The following is a 25691-nucleotide window of genomic DNA, read 5'->3' on the forward strand; positions in this document are numbered from 1 at the left end:
TGCTTCTATTTTTAGGCACTGTGCCGAATTTATAGAGTCTGACAACCTAAAGTTTTACTGCTGTTCAGCTTTAGCAAAATGGCAGCCTCCAGCAAGAAGAGACAAGAAGAGACAGTACCAATGCTGGAAGCACACACTCATTGTGGTAGCATAATTATTAATGTGGAATGTTTGTTCCTTGCTAAAGAGCATTATTTTTATTAAGTTGTTATGGTAAGTAATGAGAAAGTTATAAAAAGCCCCATAGCAGAAATACAAAAACTGCTGTGGTCCATAAGGTGTACAGTATATAGAAATGAGAACTGAAGTGGTTAAAGGAGAATAATGTGCAAACATCATCCTTACCTGGGATTATGGTTTCCGTTGTCACTCAGAGAGTTTCCAATGAGAATTTCAGCACCATTTATTCTAGAACCATAATTCATTCTGTTAGTGACTTTGATGTAGGCAATTTTGTATGATTTCAGGAGGTCCACCCTCCACCAAGGAGACAGCTCAACGTCTGTATGTGAGCAGGAACCGTGGCTAAAGTTCGGATCCGAGTTCCCATCTATTGCATTTACTGCTGCTGACAAGAAGCCATATTGGACATGGTTTAGAATTGTGGACTGAGTTGCTCGACCTTGAAGGGCAACATTCCAATCTGTTAGACAATGTAAAAGTAAAGCACCATATTACTTAATGTATAAACAGTAAGAGAGATAATACAGGAGATATAGTGCAGAAGCACATGGGGGATTCTTAATAGCTTTTATCACTATAGAGATTTTGTTGTATTTTCTTTTAGTAGTAGACATTTTCTAGCTCCTCATACTCACAGTACCTGTGCTGCCAAGTCAAGTGGTGACCCATTCAAAACTGGAAATTCTTACTTATATTACAAAAGTTGCCATCTATTCAGTTGGCAATGTAATATACCTTACAGTCAGTTCCATAGACTGGGTAGGAATTGCACGAATATTACTGACTATATTACACAATGGAAAATGTATAGAAAAAGGCTATAAGAAGAGCATATTGGTGATGTCTCCAATAGGTATCTTGTCAAATACCGTAGTGATAGGATAATCCACATTCCCGTAAAAAGTTTAGACTTCTCTACAAAATATATTGCAAACTATAATAACTAATACTGCCAAATTAAAAATACTCTCCAAAAACATTGGCCCATCTTATTGCAAAATCCGGCCCTAACTAACATCTTACCCACAAGACCTAATACTTTGTTTAGGAGGGCTAGGAATATTAAAAATGGCATAGCCCCCAGGAACTTAAAGTCATCACCCAAGACAGGGACCATTCCTTGTAGGAACTGTGATCCACACACCGATTGTTGCTCTAAAAGAATCTTCAATTTATTAAAAAGCCACAGTGTACAAACCCAGATAAAATCAGTTGCCGCGTTTCAGCCTAAGAGACTTTAGGCATAGCCCATTCCTTACCTGTTTGACATCCGGGGGAATTGCAAAAAATTCAACTGTAAGACTTGTGCATTTATAAAGCATGATCAAAAAGAGCTCAAGGACAATAACAGGAAAATCTACAAAATAACCAGTTTATCACATGTGGCTCCCAATATGTTGTTTACAGATTGAGGTGCCCATGTGGACTATATTGTGTGGCCTGTACTATGCAAACAAGGTTCAATGAACACAGGAGGTTCATTGAAAATGGCATCCCAAAACACAGTGTACCATGCAGTGTACCATGCAACTTTAGCATTCACCATAATGAAAACACTAGTGGTCTGGAATTGTTCCTGATAGAAGCTATCTCTATTCATTTGCCAGAAGGGGAGAGATACTCCAAACTATGCCACAGAGAGACCTTCTTGATCTTCACTTTAAATGGCAAGAGTCCAGGGGGGCTCAATGAGGAATCGGAGATTAGTACTATTATCTGATTACTGGTTTTGTTTCCCCCTCTTCCCCCAGAGATTATACAGTGAATTTGCCTACAGTTGGTTTTTACTGTGCGCACCACCATGATTTGTGTGTGTGGGTGCACATATGTCCATATCTTGGTCACTGGAGTTTTTCTGTTTTTTTTTTATTTTCTTCTGTTTGTTACATACACATACATTTAGCAACAGGTTTTCAGTTATACATGCACACGCACAAATAAGACAATGCTCACCCTTTCTCCATCCCATAGGACCTCACTCCCAAAATGTTAAAGCTGAGCCGAGCCAAAGCCTGTGTTCTGTATCTAGCCTACTTGTGACATTGGGAAGGAACCCATGCTGCCATGGAGTCTATCAGGAAAGGAAAATTTATATTTGATAGTAAATTTTCCCTTTTCCTGACTGCCTCCATGTCAGCATATTTTTAGGAACTAACTATCTAAAAAACTTGCATATGTCTTGTCAATGTCTTGCATATGGGGAGAACAATTCACCTCGGATTGCATCCCAGTATGAGTTTAGACACTACCTGGAATAGGCAGAATGCCCCAAAAGTCCATTGTAGTTTAAGGCACTAATGCTGGCAAACTACCCAACTGAGGAAAAGTCCCATAGGCTACCTTCATGACTGAGCATATACTCAAAATTGGACTAAACGTGATCCCATCTGGAGCAGCAAGCCCCCAAAGGGCCTTAAAGTCCCTGGCCCTGGCAAATTTCCTGGCTGATGTGATAGCCCTTAGAGAGGCTGACTGTATGGCTCAGTCTTTACTCAAGCTTATTTAACCTGGGGGATAGGTAGTAGGTACAAAGCTCCCTGATATAAGCAGTCTTTCAATCACAGATACCAAATCCAGTGAGGTAGTGACAAACAGTGCCGTGTTTATTGGTAATATATGCAATTCTATATACAGGTTCTGCACAGTGTTTCAGAAAAAGAAACAGAACAAAAATAGCCAAATAAAAATCTAGCCGTGCCACGGCACTAACTACACAATGTATACAGGCCCCAACTTCCAGGCTGAGCAAGCCTACAACTTGTCAGCTTCCACAAATACAGCTTAACAGCTTTATACTAACCTTTTTACTCTCACAGGCCAGTGTTGTCTGTTTCCCAGGCAGAGAAACCGAAGGCTGTCTGTCACAGGGGAGTTAAAATTGGCTTGGGGGAGAGGACCAGGATCGAACAGGATCGTGGATCAGAGATCCCTGAACGTGTATGAGAGGAGCCTGGGAGATGTAGAAACCCCAAACAGGACTTTTCCTGGCTCTCTCTGGGACGCTCTGCTACATATCCTTCCCCCTTATTTCAACCGAAGGGTTGGAACAGCTGTGGCCCAACAGGAGTGAACACGGGACAGGGCATCTACATTCCCCATCTCAACACCTGGTCTGTGTTTTACAGTGAAGGAGTAATCCTGTAGAGCCAAAAACCACCGGCTTACCCATCTATTAGTATCCTTCTTTTGGGACGTCCATTTCAGGGGAGCATGATCAGTTATTAACTCAACTGGTGCCCTAACAAATAGTACCTTAGTGCTTCGACAGCCCAGTTCATGGCTAAACATTCCCTTTCAATGACTGCATACCTTTTCTCATGGTCATTGAGCTTTCGGTTTACATAGACCACAGGGTTTTCTTCCTGATTGTGCACCTGTGACAATACTTCCCCGATACCTACATCAGACGCATACCGCTTGAACCAACAAAACTTTGGATTACGGGGGAGTACACTGGCTGTGCACAAAGAGCCTTCAAGACTTGAAATGATTTCTCTGCTACTGGGGACCATTTCACCATTACAGAGTCTTTCCCGTTCGTAAGGTCCGTCAGTGGGGCAGCCATAGTTACAAAATTTAAGATAAACCTTCTATAATACCCCACAATCTCAAGAAAGACCCTAACCTGCTTCTTGTTTGCAGGACGTGGCCTCTCCTACATGGCCTCTATTTAATACCACTTGAGGTTTTATGACACCATGGCCAATAGTGTAGCGCAAATACCTGGCTTCCTCTAAACCAATGGCACATTTTTTGGGGATTTGCTGTAAAACCTTCTTTGAAGAGGGAATCAAGGACAGCCTGGATACGGGGCAAATGAGACTCCCAGTCAGTGCTATGTACCACTATATCATCTAGATAGGCTGCTGAATACGGTGGAGTCTTAGGTCCTGTCCATGGCCCTCTGAAATGTCGCAGAGGCATTTTGCAACCAAAAATTCATTTTTTTTTATATTGAAAGGAATCCTCTGGGGTCACAAACACAGTCTTCTTTTTGGCACTACCAGTCAGGGGTATTTGCCAATAACCTTTTGTCAAGTCCAAAGTGGTCAGATAGTGGGCCTTGCCAAGTCGGTCTATAAGTTCATCCACCTTAGGCATTGGGTACGTGTAAAACGTTGTCACTGCATTAAGCTTTCTGAAGTCGTTACAGAACCTCCACGTGCCATCCGGTTTTGGGACTAACACGAAGGGGCTAGACCAGTCACTATTGGACTCCTCAATTACATCTAGCGCCAACATCCTTTTAACTTAATCACTGATGTCCTTTGTTCTAGCTTCAGGAAATCGGTAGGGTTTGAGATTGACACAGACCCCAGGTTCAGTAATTAGAGCATGCTAAAAAATTGTGCCAGGTAACTCAGAAAATTTCTCTCTATTCCTTATCAGAAACTCTCTAGCTTCCTGTTTTTGGGAATATGACAGGGTGTCTGGAATCGTGACCTCAGTGATCAGAGGAGATCCAGTACCCTTAGGTGTTACCAGGAGGGACCTCGCAGTCAATCCCAGTCTATCCTTCCAGGGCTTTGACAGGTTTATGTGGTAAATCTGTTTGGGCTTCCATTTACCTGGTTGATATACTTGGTAATTGGCCTCCCCAACTCTTTTAATTACTTCGAAGGAACCCTGCCACTTAGCCAGGAACTTGCTTTTAACAGTGGGAACCAACACCAGAACCCTGTTACCAGGTGAGAAAACACGAAGTTGGTCCCCCCTTGTATATTCTCTGTTGAGCTGCTTGGGTTTGCAGTAAGTGTTCTTTTACCATAGGCATGACTGCTGCAATCCTGTCCTGCTTTTGAGTGATATGCTAAATTACACTTTTGTGGGGTGTCTGCTCCCCCTCCCAGGTTTCCTTGGCTATGTCTAAGAGTCCTCAAGGGCGTCTCCCATAAAGAAACTTAAATGGAGAGTACCCCCATAGAGGACTGGGGAGCCTCCCTGATGGCAAACATCAAGTACGGAATCAGGAAGTCAGTTTTTCCCATCCTTGTCAATAGGGAGGCAGTGCAGTGCAGTATATAGGGGTGTAATACATGTATAAAATACTTGCACATATAGAAAGCATTGTATAGTGCATTTCCACTGTGCAGCATTGTGACTGCTGAGCGGTTCTGCAGCAATACTACAAAGAGTGACAAATGCAATAATAAAAAAAAAAGTAAATATAACTGGTGTGATAGACCAGTGGCCCCCAAAAACGACAGATTGAAGCGGGCGTTATATACCTTCTTCCACATACATACTGCACTTCTCTAGAAACTTTTGTCACAGCATCATTTAAAAAATGACAGGTAGAGGAAGAGGCAGACCCTTCCGCAGGGGTAGGGCAGGAGCAACAGGCTTGAGCCAAAGTGGCAAATAGCAGAAGGTGTGTGCGATTACGTCAAAGGACGCACCAGACTTGGTTGAGTGGCTGACTCAGCCTTACTCTTCTGCATGCTCCTCATCCTCTCGATCTGCACCCTCTTCACTCTCTGCTGTGTGCACCCCCAAAACACACTACCACCAACACCACCACCACCACCATATACCTTCCGCTTGAGTCACAGGAATTATTTTTCGATCCATATCAAGACATTTTCGATGCGCAGCCATTCTTGGCATTGGATCAGGAAGAGGGGGTAGCAACAACTGCCACTCAGCAGTCTGACGACAGTACCCAGATCAGCCCAAGCAGGTTTGTCCCCGCTGTTGCTGCCTACTCCGAGATCTCTACTTATAGCGGTGGGGAAGGTGACAATGATGACGTGTCTAGTGATGTCACGTGGGTGCCCACAAGAGAAGAAGAGGGGGGGTTCAGAGGGAGATATGGACCAGCAGATAGGGAGGAGAAACAGGCAGAAATTAGATTGCACAGGAGGAACAAAGCAGAGCGAGGCATCAACCATGTACGGTCACATCTGGCGCTCCCAGGACACAGGCACATGGCTTTGCAGTGTGGGCTTTTTTTTTTAACGTGTCCGCTGCTGACAATAGTGTTGCCATCTGCAATCTTTGCTGTCAACGCATAAGTCGCGGTAAGCCCAACACTCACCTAAGAACGACCACCTTAAGAAGGCACATGAGCTGCCATCACCGAGCCCAGTGGGAGCAACGGAACCCACAAAGCCACACTCCAGGCTCTCACCATCCAGCCTCGTCTTCTACTTCTCCTCTCTCCTCACAATTGTCCTCCACTCCACCTTCCATCATGGCAAGCTCACGGTTTTCTGCAAAAAGGCAGGCTTCCATTGGCCTAATGTTCGAGCGTAAAAAAATGATGACGCCGGATAACCCTCTTGCCCAACGGTTGACGGCTGGCTTGTCAGAACTCATAGCCCGCCAACTACTGCCATATAAACTGGTGGACTCGGAGGCCTTTCGCAAATTTGTGGCCATTGGAACACCACAATGAAAGGTCCCAGGAAGGAAGCATTTCTCAGAGAAGGGCATCCCAGAGCTATATGGCCATGTTCAGCGGCAAGTGAATGTATCTCTGGCACACAGTGTCGGTGCCAAGATACATCTGACCACAGACACGTGGTCTAGTAAACACGGGCAGGGAAGGTATATCACTTTTACTGCCCACTGGGTGAACCTTCTGACGGCCGTCAAGCATGTAACCCGTGGCACCCGTGTGGATTTGGTTTTACCGCCACGGATTGCATGCAGGCCTGACTCTTCTTCTCCTCCTCCTCCTACTCCATCCTCCTCCCTCTCCTCCTCAGCTGACTCCTCCTTTTCCGCTGCTAGCGTCTCTTCCGCTGCGCCGCCCAAGCTCCCCAGAACCTATTCGACATGCCAGGTGAGACGTTGCCATGCCGTGCTGCGCACGTGCCATGCATGGCACACGTCAAACTTGGTCGTGCAGCAATTCCTTGTCAAATACCCTGGGGTCCAGGACATCTTGTGGCAGGCAAGGAAAATCTCGGCCCATTTCAGAAGATCTTACACGGCCATGGCTCGCCTTGCTGACATTCAGCGGCGACACAATCTGCCGGTCAGACGTCTTATTTGCGATTGCCCGACGTGATGGAACTCAACCTTCTATATGCTTGATAGGCTGCTCCAGCAGAAACGTGCAGTTAACGTCTACCTGTATGAACTCTGCGGCAGAACAGGTTCTGGGGAGCTGGGGGTTTTTTCACCGCGCCAGTGGCTGCTCATGCGCGACGCAAGCAGACTTCTGCGGCCATTTGAGGAGATCACCAAACTGGTCAGTCGCAGCCATGGCGCCATCAGTGACATGGTACCTTATGCCTTCTTTATGGAGCGTGCATTGCGGCGTGTCATTGATCAAGCTGTGGAGGAGTAGGAGCGGGAAGATGAGGAAGTCGCAATGCTGGATGAATTCCCAGGGGGGGCTACTCTATCTGAGACAAGTCAACAAGAGGAGTCTGAAGAGGAGTCAGAGGAGGATGGTGCCGGGGCGGATGAGGATGAGCAAGAAGAGCATGCTTTAAACCTTTCTGGGATCCCTGTTGTGCGTGGATGGGGAGAGGAGAATGAAGAGGACGACATTATCCTGGATGATGAGCAGGAGCCAGGCCCCCACACTGCTTCCACTTTAGTGTAAATGGGGGCCTTCATGCTCCAGTGTTTTAATAGGGACCCCCGTATAAAAAGCATAAGGGTCTAGGACCAGTACTGGGTGGCAACGTACTTAGACCCCCGGTACAAACACAAAATGGCGGAAATGTTACCGCCGTCACAGAGGGCTGGCAGAATGCAGCACTTCCAGCCCTTGCTTCGAGAAATGCTGCATTCTGCCTTTGCGTGCGCTGGCAGAGGAGCAATTCCCACTCCCAGAGAAGGAGTTGCGGGTACCAATCCAACAGCGCCTGCAAGAAGAGGCCGGTTTGAAGATGTGTTGGTGACTTCGGATATGAGGTCATTCTTTCAGCCGACCCATCGACGGGTGTCATCCGGATCCAGCATCAGGGAACGCCTAGACCGTCAGGTGTCCGACTACATCGGGTTAACGGCCGATGTGGACGCTCTGAGGAGTGATGAACCCCTGGACTACTGGGTGGGCAGGCTTGACCTCTGGCCAGAGCTTGCCCAATTTGCAATCAAACTGTTGGCTTGCCCCTCATCCAGTGTCCTGTCCGAAAGGACGTTCAGCGCAGCAGGGGGGATCGTGACCGATAAGCGTACTCGCCTAGCTCGCGACAGTGTTAAATACCTCACATTTCTAAAAATGAATGAGGCATGGATCTCGGAGGAATTCAACACATGTGACCAGTAGACCATGTATATGTCTATAAACAATATTTTTAAACGAGCACAAAGAACTTCTTTCTTCATTTGGCTCACTTCCTTGTCCAAAAAAAGCACACCGTACTATATGCCTGTACCCTCTTTGAAGTGGTTGAGCGGTGTCATATTTCTACTGGGGCTGCTTATTATGAGGGGCTCCCACCATCCCTGTGCTGTGCTGACTTCCTCCTGGGGCTGTACCTCTGCTGTGCATATTATGAGGGGCTCCCACCATCCCTGTGCTGTGCTGACTTCCTCCTGGGGCTGTACCTCTGCTGTGCATATTTTTAGGTGCTCCCACCATCCCTGTGCTATGCTCATTATGAGGGGCTCCCACCATCCCTGTGCTGTGCTGACTTTCTCCTGGGGCTGCTTATTATGAGGGGCTCCCACCATCCCTGTGCTATGCTCATTATGAGGGACTCCCACCATCCCTGTGCTATGCTCATTATGAGGGACTCCCACCATCCCTGTGCTATGCTGACTTCCTCCTGGGGCTGCTTACGGTGCAGGTGTCAGTGCTGTATATCACGGTGCTGATGTCAGTACTCTCTATCACGGTGCTGCTGTCAGTGCTGTATATCACGGTTCTGCTGTCATTGCTGTATATCACGCTGCTGATGTCAGTGCTCCCTATCACGGTGCTGTTGTCAGTGCTCTCTATCACGGTGCAGGTGTCATTGCTGTATGCCACGCTGCTGATGTCAGTGCTCTCTATCACGGTGCTGCTGTCAGTGCTGTATATCACAGTGCTGGTGTTAGAGAGCACTGACATCAGCAGCGTGACATAAAGCACTAACACCAGCACCGTGATATACAGCACTGACAGCAGCACCGTGATAGAGAGCACTGACATCAGCAGCATGACATAAAGCACTATCACGGTGCTGTTGTCAGATCACTCTATCACGGTGCAGGTGTCATTGCTGTATGTCACGCTGCTGATGTCAGTGCTCTCTATCACGGTGCTGTTGTCAGATCACTCTATCACGGTGCAGGTGTCATTGCTGTATGTCACGCTGCTGATGTCAGTGCTCTCTATCATGGTGCTGGTGTCATTGCTGTATGTCACGCTGCTGGTGATCATTTCCTGCACGCTCTTCTTTGCCTACCCTGGTCCCTGACCTTCCCTCTCCTCCATTGCCTTCATGCGCTCCACAGTCCTGAATTGTCACAACAATTTCCCATATAAAAAAGAGAATGCTTGTAGTTGTCGATCCCAGATTCACCTCATACATGTGTTATGTCATTGGCCATGTGGTGGGACTATGTTTGCACAGCTATTAATTATTTTGTGGCTGCAAATTTGACCTGTAGGTTTGCGAAGTTCGCCTCCCATTGAAGTCAATGGGGCCCGCCGCGAACGTTCCGATTCGCAAACTATCGGTCCGCGTTCGCGAAACGTCCCGTCGGAAGTTCGTCCATCACTAGTCCAAAGTACTACACTCCCATTTTGTTGGTGTTTCCATTAATTGTCAAGGTATTCATGTGACGCAATTGATATTTTAATTTCATGTAAATATTTATTTTTTGTCAACCAATAAATGTAACTATTTTGTATGATCACTTGTCTCCGTGAATAAGTTTCACATATATAGACTGTCATTTAGATTGATTTTGCATCTTAAAAATATCCACGTTAAAAATTCCTAAACTACTGTGCGGGAAATGGTCCTTTAAAAAAGCACAACAACCCTCAAATTTTTGTAAATATTTTATTATATCTTTTCAGGTGACAACACTGAAGAAATGACACTTTGCTACAATGTAAAGTAGTGAGTGTACAGCTTGTATAACAGTATAAATTTACTGTTCCCTTAAAATAGCTCAAGACACAGCCATTAATGTGTAAACCGCTGGCAACAAAAGTGAGCACACCCCTGAGTGAAAATGTCCAAATTGGGCCAAAAGTGTCAATATTATGTGTGGCCACGATTATTTTCCAGAATTGCCTTAACCCTCTTGGCCATGGAGTTCACAGGTTGCTACCGGAGTCCTCTTGCACTCATCCATGACGACATCACGGAGTTGGTGGATATTAGAGACTTTGTGCTTCTCCACCTCCTGTTTGAGGATGACCCACAGATGCTCAGTAGGGTTTAGGTTTGGAGACATGCCTGGCCACTCCATCACCTTTACCCTCAGTTTCTTTAGCAAGGCAGTGGTCATTTTGGAGGTGTGTTTGGGGTCGTTATGTTGGAATACTGCCCTGTCGCCAAGCCCCCGCCACCACACATGCTTGACACCATCTGAACCAAATACGTTTATTATGGTCTCATCAGACCACAGGACATGGTTCCAGTAATCCATGTCCTTAGTCTTCTTGTCTTCAACAAACAGTTTGCAGGTTTTCATGCACATCATCTTTAGAAGAGACTTCCTTCTGGGACATCAGCAATGCAGATCAATTTGATGCAGTGTGCGGCATATGGTCTGAGTACTGACAGGCTGAACCCACCCTCCCCCCCCACCCCAACACCCCTTCAACCTATGCAGCAATGCCGGCAGTACTGATACATCTATTTCCCAAAGACAACCTCTGGCTATGACACTGAGCATGTGCACTCAACTTTGGTCGACCATGGCAAGGCCTGTTCTGAGTGCAGCCTTTCCTGTTAAACTGCTGTATGGTCTTGGCCACTGTTCTGCAGCTCAGTTTCAGGGTCTTGGCATTCTTCTTATAGCCTGGGTCCTCTTTATGTAGAACAAAAATAATTTTTTTTCAGATCCTCAGAGAGTTCTTTGCCATGAAGTGTTATGTTGAACTTGCAGTGACCAGTATGAGAGAGTGAGAGCGATAACACCAAATTTAACACACCTGCTCCTCATTCACACCTGAGACTTTACAACACTAATGAGTCACATAACATCGGGGAGGAAAAATGGCTAATTGGGCCCAATTCGAACATTTTCACTTAAGGGTGTAATCACTTTTTTCCAGCGGTTTAGACATTAAATGGCTGTGTTTTAAGTTATGTTCAGGGGACAACAAATTTACACTGTTATACAAGCTGTACATTTACTACTTAAATTGTAGCAAAGTCTAATTTCTTCAGTGTTGTCACATGAAAAGATATAATAAAATATATACAAAAATATGAGGGTGCTCACTTTTGTGAGATACTGTACCTTCTAAGGTCTAGATCAACACAAAGTTACCACTACTCAATCACCATGCTTGAGTATACCCCTGAAGGACATAGAATCTTTCAATGACAACGCCATGCATCTGGCTATTCTCATAAAGGCCATATCAATCAAATAGGTGACTCTTTATACTGGAAAGCCTCTTCCTCATGAGTGCCTAATATGACATATTGCAGTTGCAGTGTAGATAGAAGTGTCCTAGTTGTGGTTTGAACTGAGGAACCCAGTGCTGCCATGGAGTCTGAAAAGTATATTTGAAGGTTTTAAAAAATCTGTACTCACCGAGTAGCTATGTACTGTATCTAACGTGATTAAAATTTGTGACATTTGATTCACTGTTTCCTCACTACTACGGTCACTCTTCTTCTATCCTATGCCCCCTCGCTCACGTCTTCAATCTCTCCCTCTCTGCTGGCACCTTCCCCTACCCTCTGAAACTGCAATGATCACTGCCATACTTAAAAAGCCCTCACTGGACCCCACCAGCTTGAACAACTTCAGACCCATCTCCTTGCTCCCATTTACCTCTAAACTTTTAGAGAGATTGATCTACAACTGTCCGAGCTCCTACCTCACTGACAACCTTCTTGACCCCTTACAGTCTGGCTTTTACTTACTACACTCCACTGGAACTGACCTACATAGACTCAGTAATTATTTACTAGCTGCTAAAACCAATAGCCACTACTCCATACTCATAGTACTAGAGCTCCCTGCAGCCTTTGATACTGTTGACAACCCCCTCCTCCTCAAAAAACTCCACTCTTTGCCTTCAAGACACTGATCTCTCCTGGTTCTCCCCCTACCTATCACAGTGCTCCTTCAGTGTTATGTATAACTCTATCTCCTCTCCACTTCCTCTTTCTTTAGAAGTCCCTCAATGTTCTGTTCTCGGACCCCTCCTCCCCTCCATCTACACCGTGTCCCTTGGTCACTTGATAAACCCCAATGGCTTTCAGTATCATCTCAATGCTGATGACACCCAAATCTATCTCTCTACTCCTCACCTCACTCCATCAGTCTCCTCTCGCATTACTAACTGAAATATCATTAATAATACAACCATCAGTCCCCCCCACTTATGCCAGGGTGTTAGGTGTAATCCTGGACTCTGAGCTGTTTTTTAAGCCCCAAATCCAATCAATGTCCAAATCTTGTAGATTTCACCCCCTTAACACCTCCAAAATACATTATATTCATTTATACAGGATAATTATAATTACAATTTTAATGTCAGTCTAATATAAAGCATATAAAGTTCTAAACAGTCAGGAACAAGAGTTCTTACACTGAGCAGAAACCCCACAGAGGATCCACAAGAAGAAGGCGGTGTGTAGAAACATCATTCTCATGATTCAGATTAAAGAACCTAAAGGAAAATGTATAGAAAACAAAAAAGTTATCTTGCCACAATAAAATGTTAGGTGTTGCATAAAATTGATGTTGACTGTATTTGCTGTTTGATTTTAGAAATCTCAGGTTTATGTAGACCTAATCATTAAAACTCAATCAATATAAAGCATACAGTAGGTATAATTGAGATAGACTGGATCTTTGATTTTTGAAAGAATAACCTTTATTTGGCCATTATAGTGTATGTAAAACAAAAAATAGTTTTTTTTTAGTTTTCAATAGAGCAAGGAAGCATTAAAACACGTGTCAATTTACTCCTGGTCCCACAAGAAGTAAGAATAAAGTGAGGGGAATTTCCCTTTTATATAGTCATCACCAGAATAAGTGTCCCCTTTGCAAAATTTAACCTCAAATATTTTCTGTTGAAAAATTTAACATTTTCCCCATCGCCTTTTGTCTCAGTGATAATTAAATGGGTTGTAAACCTTTGTTTTTTTTTTTCGAGAAAGCTGCAGCACAGAAGGGATTTCACCTTAAGCATCTTGAGGCTTTACAACCAATTTAAAGTGGTTGTATACCCACATTTTTAACTTTTACCTACAGGAAAGCCTATAATAAGGCTTACCTGTAGGTAAAAAAAATATCTCCTAAACCTGTACGGTTTAGGAGATATTCCCCTCGGTATGCGCCGCTGACTGCAGCGGCGCATGCGCACAAGGGGTTTCTCGCCGTCAAAATCCGGCAGCAGCCGAGCGGCCGGACTGAAATCTCCCGCGCGCATGCGCGGGAGTGACGATATCGCGGCTCCGGCCACTCACAGCGCCGGAGCCGCGATACCCGGAAGAAACGCCGAGGGAGCATGTCGGCTCCCTCAGCGTGGATCGGGCCAGATGTCGGGGCCTCGTTCTAAGGTAAGTATTTCATAATGAGCTAGTATGCGGTGCATACTAGCTCATTATGCCTTTTGCTTTGCAGGTTTAAAAAAAAAAAAAAATGTGCGGGTTTACTACCGCTTTAAGGAAGAGCAAAGATAAAACCCAGTTTGGCTTGAACTCTCAAACTCTCTGGGCTTGAACTCTGGAAGTTGTCAGAAGATAGCAAGCCATTGAAACTATCAGCTGCATTCAGGAAATTTCCCTTTCCACAGGTGCAAGTAAAAAAATTTACATCCTTCACCTAATATGGCCACCCAGCCATATTTGGCCAACTTGTATGGCCTCATCCCTGTCCCTTTCTAGAATTTGAATGAGTGAGCTGGCATTACCAGCATCCTCATCTCATTGCTATGTGTGGCTGCTGGGTGGGAAATTCCCCAGGCACAGCAATTGGGCCAGTGGCCAACGGTTCAGCTGCACCTTTGCTCATCCTTAATTGTCATTGAGACAAAAAGTGATGGGAAATGTAAAAAGTTAGACGCCTGTCCGTTTTCATCTGATCCCATCCGCCACACGGATGGAAAATAGGACCTCCATCCATCTGGTTGTTGCAGGTAGGATCGGATTGGATAGCAGTGGATGTCAACTGAAAAACTGACAGGCGGACCTGATTGGACAGCCCATGTGAAAGGGCCCTTATACCAATTTCTCGCTCTGCACTTTATTAGCAGCAATTCCAGTTCTTTCCCTATCACAGTTAAACACATTGTCAGTATGGCTGCTGGAAACACTGAGATGGAACCAGTGGTGCCTGGTGTTTTTTTTTTTTTTTATTGGTGGAGGGGACGGCAAGCAATGCACCAACAGCCACCTCTATGTGTCGATCGGTTCAATTGCAAAACCCCCTGGTTGCACTTACCCCATCTAAGGCATGGGCAGCGCTTCACTCTGAGTGATGGGCAGCACATCTCCTGTGTCTCCTCATGGCGGCCGTTCGTCTCCTCCCTCCTCCTAGGCCAATAGGATCACTTCTCCTTTTGGCTAATCAGTAAATGGGTCTCAAGACCTGCTTTCTGATTGGCAGGGAGGAAAATCAGTGTGACAATAGCAAATATTAATTTGCTATTGTCACACAACTGGGTGGGCTCAGGGTATAGTGCTTCTGTGCCCCGAGCCCACCATTTTTTTTGAAACCTATTAGAGCCTCTGCTTAAAAAAAAACAAAAAAAAACACCCCATTGGAATCCATGTGTCCGGTGTCCCTTTTTTTTTCTCTGGGCCTCCTGTAAATCTCCAAAAACCAGTGGTTCTCAACTTTTGTCCTCAGGACTCACTAACAGGCCAGGATTGCCAAGATAGACATGTGCAAAAGGAAAAAACAGTTTAGTTTCGTTGTAATCAGTTAATTTCATTTAGTTATTTTCGTTAAATTCCTTAAATTAGTTTTCGGATTTCGTTTAGTTTTCTACCGAATTCGAAATTATTTCAACATGATTCGAAACTATTTCAACATGATTTAAGACTATTTTAACCGCATTCAAAACTATTTTGCGACCCGATTTGGGGCCACATATCTCAGGTCACTTGGTGCTAGAAACCCCAAATTTGGAGATGTTGTAGTGCTAGTTCTACTGTGTTTGCATACCAAATTTGGGGTCTCTAGCTATAAGTGGCCCAGAGATACGTGGCCCCAAATTCGGGTCGCAAAATGTCATTCTCTGCTGCAGAAAAGTACTTGGCATATTGCCCATATTTCGGGGTCACTTGGACAAGCCACAACTCATGGCTGGTCATGTGGCAAGTGGACAATACACAACTTGGGGTTCGGGTTTCCCCTTGAAGGATAAGGCTTGGACTCAGTGATTGGAAGAAAAGAGAAAGAGAAAGAGAAAGAGAGAAAGAGAGAGAGAGAAAGAGAAAGAAAGAGAAAGAGAAAGAGAGAAAGAAAGAGAAAGAGAGAAAGAGAGAAAGAGAGAAAGAGAGAGAGAAAGAGAAAGAAAGAGAAAGAGAGAAAGAGAGAGAGAGAGAGAGAGAGAAAGAGAGAGAAAGAGAGAGAAAGAAAAAGAGAAACTAGAATTGTTTTTGAAGAATATTATTATTGTCTAATATTCTGTATCTCAGAGGCGTTTCCGAATCAATAGCCTTGATAGTCAAAATGACTTGAAAGAAAGTGTGCGTTTATTTGTCACACAGTTGGCATCATAAATACAATGTAAAAAGTATAATAGTTCAGTTCAGTGTAGGTAAAATATATGAAAATAGAATAATTAATAAGCTGTAATAAGCTTATGGAAACATGTTTTGTTTCAATGGTGCTGCCTTCTGTCCATATTGACCTCGTGTGTGTCCTCCAAGAAGAAGCAGGAAATGACGTTCTTAGACTTCTGGCAGAATTCAGCTGTCCCAATTCATCAGTCTCTGTATGAATATGTCAGGGTGTGTGTGTGTCTGAGTGTGAGTGCCCGTGTGAGTGTCCTTCAATGAGTGCCCTCCTTCAATCTCGAAACATCTCGGCTTAACCTCACAAATTTAGAACCTTGTATGGCACACATTCATGTCTGCTAACTTCCGCAATGTGCGATCCATAAGTAGATACTCAGAGAGTCATATGGAGCTTGATTGACAAGCTCACATGTAACACTCTATACGTGACATAATGTGCTGTTCATATAATGTCATAACCATACATTTACATAATATGAACACATGTTAACAACTTTACATTAAGTAACTATATACTAATATGTATTAACATGACTGAGACTACTCTAAACTTATTTTAACAAGATATAATCCACAATGTATCATTGCTTTAGCTACGTAGACACATGTCTATTTTGTCTTCTCATGACATTCTGTACCAAGATACCATATATGTCATGCTCAAATTGGTTACATTCAGAAACGTATTACTAAATCAGCTTTCGATGAGGATATGTTTCACTGAACACTTGATCAAGGTCATTCACACATACCATTTATTATGATTAATGATAAAACCAAATATGTTTTGCAAGCTTGCCATAAATATATTATAACACCTATAAGTGCCGAATTATGAATTTGGAATAATATTCTAACAGTTTTCAAATTTATGTAATGTTATGGAATGTAATTCGGATGCAGCTGAATGTCCTAATAATGAAAATTGCTTCGAATTCGGAACGAAACAAAATGCACATGTCTACCCCAAGATGATACTTAAAGCGGGAGTCCGCCGGGACTCCGCGTTTTTTTTTTTTTTTTTTTAAAAGCCAGCAGCTACAAATACTGCAGCTGCTGACTTTTAAAATAGTGACACTTACCTGTCCAGCGCGCCCGCGATGTCGGCACCCGAAGCCGATCTGTAGATCGTTTCTCGGGTGCTGCCGCCGCCATCTTGGGTATGGGAATCAAGAAATGGAGCCTTTCGGCTTCATTTCCCGGTTCCCTACTGCGCATGCGCGAGCCGCGCTGCGCAATAAGAACGGTCCCCGCTGCCTCTGGGATCTGTGTGTTTTCCCAGCAGGCAGCGGGGCACTTGCGGAAAGGGGCGGGCACTTGCGGAAAGGGGCGTAATCTACGCCCCTTTCCGCAGAGAGCTATCCCGGAAGTGGGTGCATTTACCTGGATTATCCAGGTAACTGCACCCCCCTCCCCCCTGAAAGATGCCAATTGTGGCGCCGGAGGGGGGGAGGATTCCGATGAGCGGAAGGTCCATTTTAGGGTGGACCTCCGCTTTAAAATCTGGTTTGTCATTGGATCCCGAGGACAGGTGTCGAGAACCACTGTGTTAGCTGGTGACTACGTTCATTCACAGTATGTAATAATAAAGCCACCCTCTCTTGCTTGCTTCCAAGATGGACTATGGACTATTGGCTTTTTAGCAGTACACATGACCGCCACCAATGTGCACTGCTTGTTACACACAAAGGAAAGTTAGGGAGGGAAAGGAGAGGTTTAGGAGCTCACAAAAGATGTTACAAGGAGGCAGAAAAATCCAATAAGAAATGATTTCCTGAAAAATTTATTGCAGGGCCAATAGGTAGTGAATGTGTATGGACTGTTTTGGCTAATAAGGATATTTAGTATTATTTTAATTGTTTATGATACAGTAATTTAGCAAGTTGCAGTTATGGTTTACATGTTCTTTAATTCAGATTTTTAGCAATAATTACCAACAACAAATATGCAACAAGATGGAATGGAGTATGAAAATAATATATGTGTTTTGGCCCTGACATCCTTGCCTATTGATGTGGTTAGGTATGCTTTAATGTAAGGTTTATGGACATTACTGTGGTTTCGTACCAGAGCCCTCTAGAGACCAAATATGGGTAACGCACCTGTTTATTACCTCAGAACAACCTAAAGACTTGTACAGGAAGTGACTGTTTGAATTCTGAAGGTTGACCTTGTTACCCGGGAGTCCGTATGACCTACCCATGTACACTCTTATGCAGTGCATGCTGGCTAGGGGATAAAAGGACCATTTTAGGTCTCTTGGGACCATGCTGCCTGCCTGTTCGGATCTGTGGAGAGGTTTCTCAGAGACAGTGGCCAAAAGCCATCGCAGAGCGCCAGCCTGTTTGTTTTGCGAGGTGACCTGAAAGACGGTAGCCGGGTTGAGAAGGTCCAAAGACACTCAGCGGGGAAAAAAAAAAAAAATTCGGAGAACCGGAGTGATTCAGCGGAGCAATACAGAGTGTCTGGCCCAGCTGACTGAAAGGCAAGCTACAGTTACCGGCCGAAGTGATCACGCGTAACTCTGATCCAGTTGGTGAGCAGGTTGCGGCCCATCATTTGTTAACTTTTGCACGCAGTTAGACTCACATACAGGTATCACTGGAACCTGTAGTTCCATAGAGGCACAGCAGAGCAACCGACACAAGCAGGCTTGGGGCCTATGTGCCTTGGCACCTCAAGCGTTTGTACATAAGTTACTGGAGTTACACCAGGAGCATTTCAGCTTAATCCTTCATACACTTTGGATTACAAATACAAAAAGGAGTGACTTTAGCTAGCGAAGAAAAGAAGACCCCAGATAAAAGTACTTTAAGTGAGGCCTCACGTATAGCATTTAAAGCAGGGGAGCTCCCAGGTTATACACACACACACACACTATATATATATATATTATATTATATATACACACACACACACACACACACATTTTGTATTGTGTTATATTGTGCTGTCGTCCTACATTGGGATGACAGCACAATTCCTGTAATCACATGTGTAAATATTTTGCAGTAAATATATTTCTGGTTAAGTATCCAGTTGTGTGGCGTACGATTTCTTCCCACCAGGTGAAGCCAGTGGATCCTGAGGGTACAATACAGGTACTTTGCATTGTTTTATATTGTACTGTATTAAATTGCACCACAGCTGTGCCAAGGGGATTGAGTCAAGTTAGTGGGGTGTCTAAGAAGAGTGCAGGCCCAATCTAAACAGCAGCTTTGGGGGCATAATATTTCACCAAACCCTCCTTCAAACCCCCTCCCCCGCCTAATTTAGGTTCAGTACCTAACCTTAATGTCTAAATACATGTACTCTTTTACAGAAAGTTGTAGAAACTACACTCGATACAGCCACCAAAAATAGTAAACCATCACTAATCTATGCCTTCAATAATAAATCCACATACCTGAAGAGTAACTGAACAGTTGCACAATGCTACCATATGTTGGTCTTCTGAATCCTGGAGATTCCCCTTTTCCTTCTGGCTGAATGTTGCCTGGAGTTATCTGTTATTTATATGAATTTCTGATGTTTATTTTCAAGAGCAGATGGATGGTGAAGGTACTTCCTGTTTTTACAGAACAGTTCATATAAATTAATAACTCAAATCAATAACTTTACTGGATGTGTAATAATAACTTATATTTGTCATGGTACTTGAGCAAAAATATTTATTACATTTTGTGTTTGTATGTTCTCCTCAAATGCAAATAGTAGTAAAAGAGGTAATATCTTCTTTACAACAAATTTCTATCAAAACTAGGTGTGTGAATTTTCTCAAGAAATAGATTTATAGATGAGATAATAATTTTCAAATAAATATCAATAAAAATGAGGTGTGTTACTTTTCAAAAGAAAGCAGCATAGTTTATAGACCAGGATATTAATGATCAGTGGCAAAATGATACAGGATACAAAGTAGGCATGCATAAATTAGAGTATTGGCCAAAAGTCAATTATAGTTAGTCCTCGGTGAGCAGATGTCTAAAAAGTCAACTGAATTAAAAGAAAGTTCCTCTGCTGCTGGAGAAATATGCCCCCGGGCAAATAACATACAAATAGAACCAACACTTCTATATTCTATAACAGAGCAAGCTTCTGTTTACCCTTGCAGTCATTTTAGACTCTCACCAGATTATATTATCCAACATGAGTAATGGTCAAATAAAGCTGATATTCCAAAGAAAATGTGTGGTGTCTATCTTCTCAAGTGTTCTCCTTTAAAGCTCCAACAGTGTTCCAAAAACAAAAAATAGCTATATAGTTTGAAATGTCAGGCCCAAAGTTACACTAAACGATATCCTTATTTAGAAAAATCATCCGTACATATGCACTAATTAATAACCCCGTTATCCATTTTCATAAAATAATCTCTAGGCTAGTTTTACACTAGTGAGGTTATGATTTGACCAAATTTTCAGTACAATTATGCAGTGGTTGCATTTTTTATCCATTTTCTGATACTACTGCGTTTTAACTCATCTCTGCGAGTGGGAATGGTTTCTTTTTTAAGAATCATACTTACTTAGGTGGTTGCAGGATCGGTTCTATGCTGTCTCTGTCCACCAGCGGCTCTAAGGCTCCCAGCTGCCTGAGCAGAGAGCTGGTGACTGTCAGTCACCACCTCTCTGCTCTTCCCATCCTCCATGCTCACTGGAGCGTTGAGTTGTGGAGGGGCAGGAGCGACCGACTCAGGTTCTCAGTGACTGGCTGAGAAGCTGAGACGGGTACCATTTAAGGCATGTGGGCAAATCCTGCCCATATGGTAACGATCTTTCCAGAGCCTACACCGGCTCTGCGAGATCAGCCGACAGCGGGATTTAGCCTGCTATTTGCTGAAAATGAGTCACAGGAGTGCAGAATGAACTGCCCTCCTGTGATCCCCATGAGAAGTACAACCAAACAAGCTTTAGCTGTACCTCTCCTTGAAGAAGCTGGTATCTGCTGGTATAACAACCAATGACTCCTCTCTGCTGTCAGCCATAAACCCCATCTGAAACTAATGAGCTGTCCCCCATAAAAAACAGCATGGGGTCCCCTCCAATCCATGCCAGACCCTTCGGGTCGGGTATAGATTTTAAGAGAGACTCCGCTAAAAAAAAAAAAAGTGTGAGGATTAGGGCTGAAACAACTAATCGATTAATCGACAACTAATCGATTATGAAATTAATTGATTACTATTTTCATAATCGGTTAATCGGCCAGTAACATAATGGGGGTTAAAAAAAAAAAAATTAGCCCTTTATAGTACAAAAAGAGCAAATAATCGCTACTGTAAATATTACTCTCACTGTTCTACAGTAAAATAATGAACCCCTTATAGTAGTGATTATCTGCTTTTTTTTGTACTATAAAGGGCTCATTTTAGTTTTTTTAACCCCATTATGTTACTAAACTTAGTCTTAGACCTGGTTCACATCTATGTGTTTATTGGTACTTTTTGCAGAAATGCACTACAGTTCATTTCCATGGTTTCCTATGGGACACGTTCACATCTGAAAGGGTCGGGGACTTTTAATGCAAAATGGTGCTTTATTGGTTCAATATACTTCAATGGAGAAGCTGCAGAAAAGCATGTAATGCATTCTGTAGCAATTTGTGTTTTTTAATCTGCCCCCAAAAAAAAAAAAAAAAAAAAAAAATGCAAATTGCAGTAAAATCACGTGCGCAAAAATCAAAACGCACAGCAAAAAGCACTGCAGAAACAGATCAAAAGCAAACTGCATAGGTGTGTACCGAGCCTTATGCTGACCACACCGATCGATTTTCAGATGAAAAATCTTTGTACATTCACTGAATGAAAGAATTATTTTAGAAATTTTCACTTGTTTTTAACATTCTGTTTTTAAAATGAATCTAATTTCTGAACGAAAACCACATACATTGTCTGAAAATTCCTTTGACTAAGAAGTTTTCTATTTCCAAATGTTCCCGTCACTGTGGTTGAAAATGAACGTCAATTTGACTCGCTCTTTTTTTTTTTTTTTTTTAAGGTTATTAACCGATTAATCGAAACAATAATCGGCCAACTAATCGATTATGAAAATAATAGTTAGTTGCAGCCTAGTGGGGATCCCCCCCCCCCAAAAAAATAAAATAAAAAAAATCCATGCCCAGTTTTAAGAGGGGCCGTATGCCAAAACATTTTCAAAGATAGCTTGGGCTCCTTTCCAAATTCCATACCAGGCCCTTATCCAAGCATCCATCCTGGTAGGCCAGGAAAGGGGGGGGGATAAGCCTGCAGCAACCCCCTTCCTGAAACATAGCACTCCTCATTCTCTCAACATGGGGAGTACCCCCTGGCATAGCACCTAAGGGCCTCTTCCCCACAGCCCTGGCCCTGTGGTTATGAGGGTATTATTTGAATCTGGAAGCCCCCTTTAAAAATAAAGGGTCCCCCATATTCCAACCCCCTCCTATGTAAATGAGTACTGCTACTGTGATCCGGCGACATGGGCAGCCTCAGGAATCCATCCTTCCTCCTCCCCTGGCAATCATAGTAGACTCCCTCATATAATTATATATATATATATATATATATATATATATATATATATATATATGTTTATATGTATATATACATACAACACACTACAGTTCATGCAGGTCTCCATTCAGCGGTCCAATTACTCGTGGAAACATTGGAAGGAGACACACATATACAAGGAACCAGGTGAGAAATCTTCTTGCTGGGACAAACCTTACAAGGTTATCATTTGTTTATTATTTTTTGGGCTTAATGGACACCCCCCAGCCCCTTCTTACTAGGTCCTCTTGTGGCTCTCCCTCATAACATCATTTCTGGGGATTGGGATTGAAACCAAAGGGCGGTTTGGCTCACATTCCTAGCCACTCAATCCATCTTCAACCAAGAGTATAATAATAAAAAAATATTATATTAGAGATAGAGATATATCTCTATACACACACACTTTTTTGTACACCTCAAACTATACATTGGTTTCCTTGTTAGTGCAAGGTAAGACTCTTTAATACTTACAAATTCCCTTCTCTCTTACCATCTCAGCTATACATACAATTTTCTTTTTATTTTACTTTTCTTCTCTTCTTTTCCCTTTTCTTTTTCTTTGTGGGTGCCACACTATTATTACAAACATCAGCTTTATGATCACCATTATATAGAAGTCTGCTCTGCTTTCTCGGTGAGGACGCAGAGGTCATCCCCGTGGGCTCACCAGGCTCCTTCCCCCATTGGACTGACTGTACTATCGACAATATACAGGTGAAAGAACAATTTATTCATATAACTTTGAGACATAGGCTTTAATTGATCCATTTGTTCCTTTGCTTCTTTATTGCTTTCTTGACACATTGTTGGACATCAAATAAATAGAATGCAACTTTGACGTTATATTACACTGTAATGTTATTCAGGCAATTGTAAATGCCTTATACATTTTCTAAAAATTCTATGCTCTTATAATGATTCAAGCATTTATAAATATTTACCTATAACCTTGTCAACATCTCATTCATAAGTTATTATAACATTTGTACCAAATTTGTGATACTTTAAGGCCCTGGCGAAGCGAGGTTCCCCACAAAACGCGTAGACTGTTTTGACTCTGTCAGAATCAGCACACCCTGGACCAAATAACAGTCACTGTGATTTTAATCTGTTATAATTGTCAAATAAGAAAATGTTACGATTGATATATGTAAAATAAAGTTTAACTACTTTTTACTCTGTGGTATATACCTTCATGTAATCCATACAGGGGTACATACAAAGTCCCACTTCTCCCTACATCTGTTATAGATTTTTGTATCCTTCTGGTATGGTACCTACGTAGGGTTATAATTGTTCCGCATCCACCCCCCACCCCTGTGTAGTACCTGTCATGAACTAGAAGTGACCAGAACTATGTGACTGCGAAAGAGTGAACCAGACGTAAATAGGTGAAAGTAAGTTTATTAGAGTAAATGCATAGAAATGTGAACACACCACCAATACAAACTGAGTGAACAAACCACCAACCAAACAGTGAAGATAAACCAACAAACCAGCATATGTAGCAAAAGGGAGTACCAGAATCATAGTTAAGCCAGGCCAGGGTCATCATAAATAGGAGGTCAGCAGATGCGGGGGCAAAGAGAAAGGGATCAGGAGGCAGGGTGCAGGAAACAAGGAACGGTATTAGGTATACAGGCTGCAGGTCAGGGCACAAGGACAATACCAGGGCCAGGTGTGTGCACTTGCCGGGTATTTATACAATGGCTGCTATCAGTCATGTGACGCCTAACTGTAGAAGGTAATACCTGCTCCACACTGCCAGGATCCCTCCGCTGGTGGACGCCAGTACTGCGGACCAGAGATGACAATTGCAGCAGGGAAAAACTCTTCTGACAGCTCCAAACTGCCAGGAAACACCTGCTGGTGGATCTCAGTACCGCACGCTAAAATGATCGATATTACCAGCGGAGGGAACCTTTCCTGACAGTACCACTACGGATTCACCAAGAAAAGGCCAATGTAAAAATAAATAAATAAATAAATAAACAGAACAAACTCAAAAAGTATTTTATTAGATAAAAAAATAAGTACATCCATCATCAATATCATGATGAAGGTTTACCTCAATCACAGGGAATGATGGCCACTGACTTGCAATAAAAAAACCCTGTCAACACCTTTCATGCTGTCATTGCATGATGGCATCTAATGACATTCTGTTTTCTCACATCGTTGAGCTAAAAAAGGGGTGGGCAATCCAGTGACCCAGCCCCTTTTATAAACCATTGCCCAAATATGGCGGAGTATCTTTTGGCACCGGTAAGAGCCTCTAAGTAAACAAAGGAGTGGGGTCATCTGCCCCCTTATGACTTTGCTACCATGAACCAGCAGACTTGGTGTACCAAGATGGCCCCCTACTGCAAGATGGCGCACGTCCGCCCACACCCGGAAATTAGGTAACCACGCCGCCATCCTTACACGTTGCATCATGCCTCACGTGACTTCATCTGGCATCTGATGAAGTCACGTGTGCATGACAGGACCTTAACATCATCACATTGTGGCATCACTCCATCACACCCCCACAGCCTGAGGCATTGGATGCACACACAGGAAGCGTTTCAGGATGCTATCCTAAGCAGGAGATGTCTTTGGCACAGCAACAAATTGGCTGTCCAAAAAACAGAAGCTATGCTTCGAGAGAAGTTCACTGCAGCGGTGAGAGTGGAGCCACCAAACATCAGAGAAGCCGGAGTGTGGGAATTCCTTCATGCAGGCAGTAGCAGTGAGAAATGTGGAGCCATTAAGCTTGTCTGCTTCATGCCATAAAGCTTTTATTCCCTGCTTAAGTGACTATCTCTCTAAGCCCTCGCTGCTTGTCTGCTGTTCAATGTGCTTAAGAGTCCTCCAGCCTCCCCTGTTTTACTTACCTAAACCCTTGAAGTTGTCCCAGGGGGAAGCGCCATCTCTCTGCTAGGGAGTTCTCGGCTGTTGATTGGATAGATAGCAGCGGGAGCCAATGGATGTGCTGCTGTCAATCTAATCCAATGATGAGGCTGCCAGGGGGGGGGGGGGGGGGTTTAGGGGCAGAGTCCTGCATCTATGGATCGCTTCTCCCAAGGGGTTATCTGATGCAGGGAGGAGCTGAGAGAGGCTCAGAGGGACCCCAGAAGACCAGGTTTGGGGCTACTCTG

At 43.5% G+C, this 25691-nt stretch overlaps 1 protein-coding gene across 2 annotated transcripts in view; it reads right to left on the reverse strand.

Annotated features, from left to right (window-relative positions):
• Positions 1-19584, reverse strand: part of LOC143989147 (fucolectin-4-like) — a 378380-nt gene extending 358796 nt beyond the window's left edge. The window contains exons 1-3 of one of the 2 annotated variants that reach the window (XM_077489176.1): positions 19429-19584; positions 12860-12940; positions 346-643 (exon numbers count right to left, since the gene is read on the reverse strand). In XM_077489176.1, the coding sequence (XP_077345302.1) occupies positions 346-643; positions 12860-12923 (362 nt within the window). In that variant the 5' untranslated portion in view covers positions 12924-12940; positions 19429-19584. The remainder of the gene's footprint in view (positions 1-345; positions 644-12859; positions 12941-19428) is intronic. The other variant, XM_077489174.1, reaches the window with a different exon arrangement.
• Positions 19585-25691: the final 6107 nt, after the last annotated feature.

This window comes from Lithobates pipiens, unplaced genomic scaffold, assembly GCF_037356315.1.
Source record: "Lithobates pipiens isolate NorthernLeopardFrog02 unplaced genomic scaffold, aLitPip1_a1.2 Scaffold_18, whole genome shotgun sequence".
Taxonomy (NCBI): domain Eukaryota; kingdom Metazoa; phylum Chordata; class Amphibia; order Anura; family Ranidae; genus Lithobates; species Lithobates pipiens.